Below are 9950 nucleotides of genomic sequence, written 5' to 3'. Positions count from 1 at the left end.
ATAAGAAACAGCAGTACACTGAAATTAATCCCCATTTCTTTAATTACAAAAACATCAGATTTTCAAGGACTGCCCATTTTATTCTGTGGGGGGGGGGGGGGGGGGGGGGTCTTTATTGTAATGAGTGAATAGCTCACACCCTCCACATGTAATTCAGTGAGGAGACAAGCAAATAATTACAGACTTACGATGAACATGTCAGTGAAGCCACCTCAATCAACTTCTATCAAAAGGCCTTGTAAAATTGATGGCTACCTTCTTGATGCAACTTTTTACAAAGCAGTGGTAAGATGGGCACTGAGAAACATGAATGTAAAAAAGAAAAAAAAAATCCATCCACATTTCATTATGAAACCACAAAATTATATCCCCAAGCCCATTATAAAAACAAATATTTTAAAAAGGGCATTTGCAAAACAGTCAAACAAAAATGAAGTGCAAGGATGATTAGTGTTACAGACCTCAGTAGGAGCATCTGTGTCAGTAAGCATCTGTCCGATAAAATCAAAGGGCTCGGTAGAGTTAACATTTACTTTCAAATGAAGTCAAACTGCATTTCAAATTTTCTATTGGATTCATGGAATAACATGCCTTTGATGACAGTCTGATGGTTGATGTGCCCTTAAATGACTCCTTGAAAACCAAGAACTAAGCATCTTATGTCTCCAATCTTCGGTCATCATTTACTTGCAATTCTGCCAGAGAAGAAAATAGATACATTAGTATATTTCTTGTACATGTTAATTATCAGACAAAGACCTTTAAAAAAATAAAATCTACAGTGAGCTCCAAAAGTATTGGGACAGAGACATGTTTTGGCTCTGTACACCAGCACTTTGGATTTGAAATTATACAATGACTATGGAGGTTAAAGTACAGACTGTCGGCTTTCATTTGATGGTATTGTCATCCATAAAAATCAGGTCAACCATTTAGAAATTACAGTATGATATGTGCGCGCATATTTCTCACTCATCATTATCCTTTATCATGGTAGCATCCACATTAATGTAGAAGTGTTTAGAAACATTTTTACAATAAAAAAAAGTGACAATATATTATTTACAATTCATTTCTATTGGGCACTAAATTAAACTTAAATGAGATCTTAAAATGTAAAGCCTGCATGAGAAGTCCTGGATACATTAAAATCACATCTGATGTAAGAAACTTCATGCATTTCTTTCCAGCATAAAGATGAAGTGTACAGGATTTCTCCGCAACAGAATATGAACTGCAGAACAATGAGGATGATAGGATAATGCAGAGCTTAGCCAATGAGGAAGCGCCACACACATTGCATCTTTAGAATAACCATGTACAATGGCAGGCAATATTAAGATTAATAACTGGTGACATGGACAGGATGGAAAAGGTGAGCAAAGATGATTTTATGGTGGGATGAGCAAGACGCTGGTGAGTGAGCACTGCACCACACAGCCATGCATTATACAGGGCAATGGGGATGCACTGGGATGCAGTCCATAGAGATGCCCTTACTTCAGCCTGGAAGACTGGCCCTTTGTTATTAGAAAACAGGCCTTTACCGCAGGCTCCTATACTTTGCCAACCTACTACTTTGCTCTGCGGCAATCCTGAAAGAGAGATGTAGCAAGGAGTAGACAGGAGAGTTAGGGAGACAAGAGGGCACTATAGGAGACGGTGCCTAAAGAAAGAAAGTCAGGCTAGTCAAGTTTCATCATTTGTGAAATTAAATCAGCTGACCACATCAACCAAAAGGAGCATGAGACTAGAATATGGTTAAAAGGACTGGGTCAGAAAGGACAGAAGTAAGGTGCAGTAATTCCACAGTAACACTAGGCAATTAGAGCTTGACGCCTTCAGCCAGTGACACTTATTACCGCTGTGTCTCTATGGCCTTTGGAGAGCTCTACATGTGCCAGGCTTGAGGGGAAAATCACCCACACAGTTCAATCTGGCCAGGCCCTCTCATGCTCGCAGTAGACATACGCTCTACAGCGGCGGCTCCACTTCTGCTAGCCTGGCAGGGCGAGGGGCCCCTGGGGGACACACACTGAGGGGGCAGCGCGTCACAGTAGACCCTTACACACGATCTCAAGAGCCCTGAGTGAACGTCCGGCAGCCACAATCTCAGAGAAGCACCAAGAGGTCCCAAAGCCCCAGAGTCCTTCTCATATGAAGAGGTCAAACTTTCTCCCTGTGGTCAAGAGCTCTCTAGGCAGAAAATCTGACAGTCAGTCTGTGTTGCGAAAGCTAACAGAAGCCATACCTCTTGACTGCTTTCTGGGCCAACATGCGGTTTCCAGCCAGGAAGGTGAGACTGCCGATGATGGCCAGGTACTTGAGGGTCTGGAACATGTTGAGGTGAGTCCAGTAGACGTACATCAGTCCCAGCATGCCTGAAACATCACAATAAACAGAGTAAAGGTGATAAACTAGGAAAAAGAGATATCGGTGGAGTGACAATGCCAGTAGTTTCCATTGTAATCCATGACTCAGAACTCCGTACTCACATGCGTGGCCCACATGGAAGAGGACAGCGCTGGGGGAGAAGCTGAAGTTTGAGATGTTGGCCCCGAGTTTGAACCACTGAACAGAAAGGGGCGAGAACATTGTTCATGGACCACGGCAGTACAACAAAAGGTCTGGAAATGGATTCATTTACAATGCACTGATGCAAGCCTTTTGCAGTATGGACAATGTCATCAAGCAACGGTGTCAGAAATTACATACAGCATCACTATTGTCATTTCAAATCAAAACAAGTGTTGTTAACCAAAAACCAAGGCTCATTCAGGAAGTATCAAGGTTTTATTCTAAAGGGCCTTGCTAAACAGAAAAGACAGTGAAGAGGCAGATATGAAAATGTTCTAAAAAGAAACCTTTGGACCTTCAAACAATTCCAAACTTGAAGAAGTAAAGAGTGTCACCAGAATAAGCAGCAGCAGGAAGGGTGAGAGGACGAGGGCTGTGAAGGCGTTGGACACCACTGTGGGTGGCTTCTTCTCTGGCTCCCGGAACAAGTGCTACACACGACAAGAACATCAGGTCAAGTCCACCTATTTGTTTCAACGACCACGCACAACATGGACATTGGCGTAATCGTTAACCCAAAACCGTAGCAAACGGAAATCAAGTTTTTAAATTGGACAAATTCAGGTAGTTCCCGCCCCGTTTTGTTCCTAGTGAATACACCCCAGCTATTCATCTATTTATTTGTCAGGGACCACGCACAACATGAATATTGCATCAGAGTTAGCTTGGCTATATAGCTCATTTCAAGCTATGACTAGCAACCAGAAGACTAGAGAAACCAACTAATGTGTTAGATTTATATGCAAGACTAGTTGTTTACCTGGATATCTGGCTTAGGCATGTAAAGGGTCTTAGATTGGATGGCTGCTGGGGCCTCCTCATCAAGGAACTTCAAGACAACGTCAGCCACGTTCCACAGAATGGGGTTCTCCAAGGTGGCATCTCCCACAATGAGGTGGAGGGCATATGTTCCAGACATGGAGTCAAACTCAGACTTCCTCTCTGCTGTGTCCAGCTCAAACTTGTAAAGGTTCTTACTGTCAGGCTCGGCCACAAACACAACCTCCTGGCCAGTTTTATGATTGTGCAACCTCACAAAGGTCTGGAGAGAAAGACAATAACAATACTCAAGAGATATAATAGCACAATGCAACGTTGACAGAATAAGAGTATGAACATAAAAATGTAGACCCACAGGAACAGCCAAATACCTGATGGGGCGTGAGCTCTACTCCAGTGTTGACATCCACTAACTGGAAAGTCATGGCAAAGTTCTGGTGGCTGTCTGCAGTAAAAGAGCCCTTGGCCTTGAAGGGATAGTCCACCCTGGAAATAAATGTTTTTATACATTTTGTGTTGCTAATGCGTAGGGCCATGAGTTTTTCCTGACCATATAACCTGCAGGAAATAACTCGGTCTAGGTTATGGGTGTGACAAGGGCAGTATTAAAAGGGCTTCATATACGAGATTGGGCTCTCTAACCTGGATGTCTTGGTGCCGATGCTTTGGTCCTTATCCACTACAGACAGGTCCATATTAGTGATGGCCACCTCAGTGGACACCTTCACTTTTAGCTGAAGGCATGTGGGGAGAAGGAGAGAGAGAGATGCAGGAAAATGAGAAATTCAATGGAATTCACATGATGAAATTCACATGCAAATTTCAGGGTGATTAGTGTCACATTTATGGTGAATTAGTGTCAGATAGAGTAAAAGTAAATGCTAGAGGTTAATTGCTTTGACACGTGGTTAAGTAACATAAAGGTTTGCAAGCTAATGAAAGCGGCAACTAAGTAAGAATCCTCCATTTTGAGCACAATGAACTGCTAACCTTTTGGCAAAAGCGTAAAGAAACTGACTTAACTTACAAGAACTGTAACTTCTCACAATTACAAATCCAAAACTATATACAGTGCATTTGGAAAGTATTCAGACCACTTGACTTTTTCCAATTTGTTCCGTTACAGCCTTATTCTAAAATGGATTAAATTGTTTTATTCCCCCTCGCCAATCTACACACAATATCTCATAATGACAAAACAAACAGGTTTAGAAATGTTTGACATTTTTTTACAAATAAAAACACTGAAATATTACATTTACATAAGTACTCAGACCCTTTACTCAGTATTTTGTTGAAGCACAGGCTCAGACCGGGCCACTCAAGGACATTGAGACTTGTACCGAAGCCACTCCAGCGTTGTCTTGGCTGTGTGCTTAGGGTCGTTGTCCTGTTGGAAGGTGAACCTTCTCCCCAGTCTGAGGTCCTGATCGCTCTGGAACAGGTTTTCATCAAGGATCTCTGTACTTTGCTCTGTTCATCATTCCCTCAATCCTGACTAGTCTCCCAGTCCCTGATGCTGAAAAACATCCCAAAGGCATTATGCTGCCACCACCATGCTCCACCGTAGGGATGGTGCCAGGTTTCCTCCAGACATGACGCTTGGCATTCAGGCCAAAGAGTTCAATCGTGGTTTCATCAGACCAGAGAATCTTGTTTCTCATGGTCTGAGAGTCCTTTAGGTGCCTTTTACTGAGGAGTGGTTTCAGTGTAGCCACTCATCCATAAAGGCCTAATTGGTGGAATGCTGCAGAGATGGTTGTCTTTCTGGAAGGTTCTCCCATCTCCACAGAGGAACTCTGAAGCTGTCCGACTGACCATCAGATTCTTGGTCACCTCCGCCAGCTCTAGGAAGAGTCTTGGTGGTTCCAAACTTCTTCCATTTAAGAATGGAGGCCACTGTGTTCTTGGGGACCTTCAGTGCTGCAGAAATGTTTTCGTACCCTTCCCCAGATCTGTGCCTCGACACAATCCTGTCTCGGAGCTCTACTGACAATTCCGTCGACCTCCTGGCTTGGTTTTAGCTCTGACATGCACTGTCAACTGTCAGACCTTATATAGACAGGTGTGTGCCATTCCAAATCAAGTCCAATCAATTGCATTTACCACAGGTGGATTCCAATCAAGTGGTAGAAACATCTCAAAGATGATCAATGGAAACAGGATGCACCCGAGCTCCATTTTGAGTCTCACGGCAAAGTGTCTGAATACTTACGTAAATAAGGTATCCGTTTTTTTCTTTGTAATAAATTAGCCAACATTTCTAAAAAGCTGTTTCCGCTTTGTCATTATGGGGTAGTGTGTGTAGATTGATGGGATTTATTTTAAAATCGATTTTAGAATAAGGGTGTAATGTAACAAAATGTCGAAAAAGCCAAGGGGTCTGAATACTTTCCAAATGCACTGTACCTTTTATACTTGTTGATGAGTGAACCATGCCCCCATTTTGGAAAAATGTAAACTGGCATAAGCTAACAAATAATATAGAAGATTGTTTATCTTGCATGTAAGCGGGTACAAAATGATTCCCAATATATTTTATCTTGAAAAGATGGCCAGCTCACCTCAACCTGACTGGCAACCAATCGGGTGTCCCCGGTGATAGCCACAGTGAACTGGTAATATCCACTGGCTGGCTGGCTAGTCATGAAGTTCAGTTCAAAAATGCCACTGTAAAACAGGTAGAAATAATTGTTATACACTACAAACACTGCAACGCAGACATACACAAATCATCCATATTAAAAATCAACACAACTAGCAACATTAGTGCCCAGACAAATTCTAATCTTTCTGTCTATCAAACTTACTCCCTGAGGGAGAAAGGTGCCTGGGTGAGTATGACGTTCTTAGAGACCACAGCTTGAGCAGATTCCACTACCACACTGGCTGAGGCAAGAGGATTGGAGAGGACGTCAGTCACCAGAAGCTGTGGTAAAGACAAGGAGGCAGAAAGATGTCAGTGAAAAGAAAAGCATAATGTGAGAGAGAAGACCATTGCTCAGTGGATGACTAGAGCAAGGTTTCCCAAATTCGGTCCTGCCCCCACCCCGTGTGCACATTTTTTTTTGCCCAAGCACTGCACATTCAAAGCTTGATGATGAGTTGGTTATTTGAAATCAGCTGTCTAGTGCAAAAACTAAAAAACATGCACCCGGGGCCCATGCGAAAACCTTCAAATGTGTCTCAAATTGATGACGACCAAATAATGGACATTAAAAAATGAAGTGTAGTCAGTCACTGATTTAGAAACACCGGTCATAGTGGAGTATACCTGCAGGATTGGCTGGTTGTGGGAGACGGTGGCAGGCCCCTGGGCGCTGACGATGACTGGCACCTGGAAGCGGTTGTTGGAGAGGGCGGCAGCAGCACAGGCTACACTGAATGCCTCAGACAGGGATTGCCAGGACTTCTTACTGAACACAGAGTTCACGAGCTGGATCACCTGGTCCTGTGAGGAAAACAGCTCACATTAGTTCCACATGCATAGTTATTTTAAAATAGGTAGGTGTTGTTATTCTAGATTTCTATTATCAAGTATTATACAGAGGTCTAATACATGACACATGTTCAGGAACAATCCATGGCCCTACTCATGCAGCCTGCTTTCCTTCAACTCCCCTGCATCAATCTACCACCCACATAAATTGTGAGAGCAGTTTACCTCTTTCAGAGGAGGCTCTGTGTCCACATGGTCTGAGAGTGTGTAGGCTGCTGTCACAAAGAGGGCAGTTGCCTCAAGTCCCTCCTCGAACTGGAGGTACACTCCACCCAAGTCATCCAATCGTGCTGCAAGATCCTTAAGAGGGAGAGAAAGGTTAAAATACAACACCTCTGCTTAAGAAACCAGTTTGCATGTGAGTAATTAGTAACTTTGCAAAGTAATTTACCCAACTAAACCTGCAGCACAGCACCACCTGGTGGACTTGTGAAACTCACCTCAATCTCCTCCAGGATTCCTCCAAAGTCAGCCTGCTGGGAGAGACGGGTGGCAGTCTGGAGTGCCGTGGTGATCCTGTACAGAAAGAAAAGAACAGTCACAATACAATGACAAAACACGTCATGGCTTTAGATCCATGTCATTAGGAATATCTTCTGTTCAAAAGCAGTTTGTTTGAAACGATTCAAAGTAACAATTAAGTTCAGAAGCTTATTTCTACCAGTTAAACATGGCAGATCTCACAAAATATCAAATAAATGATCCAGCAGCAAGTCTGATCCACCTGCCAGGCTAGCAGGTATTACTCACGCCAAGACGTTGTCCTCTTTAGCAATACGGGCGACCAGGGCACCGACAACTTCCTGTGAAGCCAGAGGAAGCCCTAGGGAACTGAGGGCGCTAACAGCTCTGAAGATCTGCGTGACTGTGGAGTCCTCGCTGACTGCTGCCAGAAGGATGTCACGGGTCTCATTGGACACCGGGATCTAAAAGAGGATGAATAAAGAAGTCAACAGAATCAAGCTATTAGTGAAGAATTCACTGGCAGAGCATCCAAAAGCACAAACACAAATGTTGTTCGCCAGTTCATCTTGCTGGAGGAGCAAATGACATGTTTTGGTAATATAGAATCAAGCACCCTATACAAGTACCTACCTCACAGTCTGAGATGGCCTGACTGGCCTCAGCAGCAAAGAAGAGGGAGTCGACACTCATGGGGTCCAGTTGGGCCTTCAAGAAATGACAGGCATCCTGCAAAAGGAAAAACAAGGATTTGGTGAAGTAAAAAACTGTACTAGTGTCTCCCGTGGATTTTTTCTGTAGTGGAAAACATTGTGGACGTGAATAGCAAAGGTGCAAACTTAACATTAGTGCAAACATGTCATAGGCTACATGTTTTGGGTACTCCAGTCAAGCCCCTTTACTTCAATACTTAGTAGCCCGTTTTCTTACATTTTCATCAGCAACTGAGGCTCCAAGCTTGCTTAGACCAACAATCGAGTAGTATGCTGATGCCAGGTCTGTGAAGGGTTGGCTCAGGAGAGCTTGAAGTCTAGCAACGTCTGACAGGGAAAGGTGATAGGATGGGGTCAGAGCCTGGGCTCCGAGAGCCACGGTGAGGAGGACCAAGCTGAACAAACCTGTGGGCACATACATGATGGTTACAGGAAATATTGCAACCGTTTTAAACGTGTGAAGTAGTTCGTAGACTCAATCATGCAGCCATTACACAGAAACCCATGCAGAACATGCCATTCCTTAACTAGAGGAACCAGCTAGTTATCTAACTTACCTAACTAATTTAACTAGCTAACGTGAGCGAGAGATTTCAAACTCACTAGACATACTACAGACAACGCTAGTTCGTATTCAATCCAATGGTCTTCATGATGACCTACCTGTAAAATACACGTCTAGCAAGATCTTGCTTGCTAGCTACGACAACCGTGTTAGCTAGCTTACTAACGTTCGCTTCCATTGGCATGGTCCTGCCACTCCAAATCCATTACATACCTGCACGCGCCATTTATAGACTAAGAAAACTCCGGTAATATAAAATCACCGCTAGATTATGACTAAATTATAATAACAACCATTAATATGAAGTGTACTTATATGGTATTTAGGGTAAACAAAACCTAAAATACTTACGAGGTTGGGCCATTTCTTGTCGTCTAATGCAGCGTCACCAAAGAGCCGGAATTGCTTCCGGGATCCAAGCCTTGGACACTACCATTTCAAAGACAAGGGGTGGTAATTGCATTTTCAGTCTTGGTATGTATTATTATTATTAGACACACACATTTCACATAACGTATTGTGTCCAACTATACTACAATAAAATAAAATGTTTAAATCGCATATCCTCAGATGCTTTGTTTTATTCCATGCTCAATCTAACAGTCGTTACCCCTATTCGTGTAATTGGTTACAACCAACTCCTGAAAATGAATGAACTTGTTCGGATATCAGAACCAGAGTTTGTTGGACCATCTGAAATGTGGGCGAGAATAATTTCCGTTTTGAAATATAAAATAATCTCGTATAATATCCGCAAATATTGTACATTTACATACAAATTCACATTTTATTTCAGTGCCTTTCAAACGTTACCGGGCTCCCGTGTTCGCCCCTCAAAACAAAAAGGGGCATTGTGTCCGTTTTTCATTGGTCCTCAACAAGAAACAAAACCAGTCTCTCAAAATACTAATCTGGCCCAATCTATTATTTATCAGAAAACCAATAGTTCACCAACCTACTAGGTCAATAAAAAGCAACTTCTAAAATGGCATCATAGATTTATTACTTGTTCAATCACACATTGTTTAAATGCATAGACCATTTTACAGATTGTTCATAAAAATGTATTATATATTTTTTTTTACATTAGTCAGATGATTTACTCATACATCTTGTTATCTGCAAGCAGAAAATTATCTGTTTTCAGCAGAAACATTCTGTAATTCAAAGCACCATAATCTTATCAAATCTATACAACTTTGGACATGGGAATATGGCAACCTGAGTGTATGATGATTCTTCTACAGTGATTCATATTCACATCACATTCTTCTATTCCTAATAAAATAGTAGCCTATAATAAACCTTAGATTGGCTAGTAGACTACATAACGTAAAAATAGATCATAGGAAAC

General features: G+C 42.4%; 1 protein-coding gene across 1 annotated transcript; it reads right to left on the bottom strand.

The window, feature by feature from the left end:
• Positions 1-84: 84 nt before the first annotated feature.
• Positions 85-9039, bottom strand: rpn2 (ribophorin II). The gene is made up of 16 exons (XM_039015560.1): positions 8948-9039; positions 8249-8436; positions 7952-8047; positions 7607-7782; positions 7297-7372; positions 7022-7156; positions 6632-6808; positions 6168-6286; positions 5922-6027; positions 4000-4091; positions 3729-3843; positions 3338-3619; positions 2913-3008; positions 2496-2571; positions 2252-2381; positions 85-695 (listed from the first exon to the last, which is right to left on the bottom strand). The coding sequence occupies exons 1-16, from the start codon at positions 8958-8960 to the stop codon at positions 680-682; spliced, it is 1893 nt and encodes a 630-aa protein (XP_038871488.1). The 5' UTR covers positions 8961-9039; the 3' UTR covers positions 85-679.
• Between the last annotated feature and the right edge of the window lie 911 nt (positions 9040-9950).

The sequence above is a fragment of the Salvelinus namaycush genome, chromosome 20, assembly GCF_016432855.1.
Source record: "Salvelinus namaycush isolate Seneca chromosome 20, SaNama_1.0, whole genome shotgun sequence".
NCBI classification, from domain to species: domain Eukaryota; kingdom Metazoa; phylum Chordata; class Actinopteri; order Salmoniformes; family Salmonidae; genus Salvelinus; species Salvelinus namaycush.
The sequence above is the reverse complement of the archived record's forward strand: the minus strand, read 5'-3'. Positions and strand labels throughout refer to the sequence as shown.

Excerpts from the sequence above, each read along its gene's own strand:
- rpn2 (XM_039015560.1), bottom strand. Across the intron at positions 3,844-3,999 it reads ATCGGCACCAAGACATCCAG|GGTGGACTATCCCTTCAAGG; the intron begins GTTAGAGAGCCC and ends ATTTATTTCCAG. Across the intron at positions 3,009-3,337 it reads TGCCTAAGCCAGATATCCAG|CACTTGTTCCGGGAGCCAGA; the intron begins GTAAACAACTAG and ends TGTCGTGTGTAG.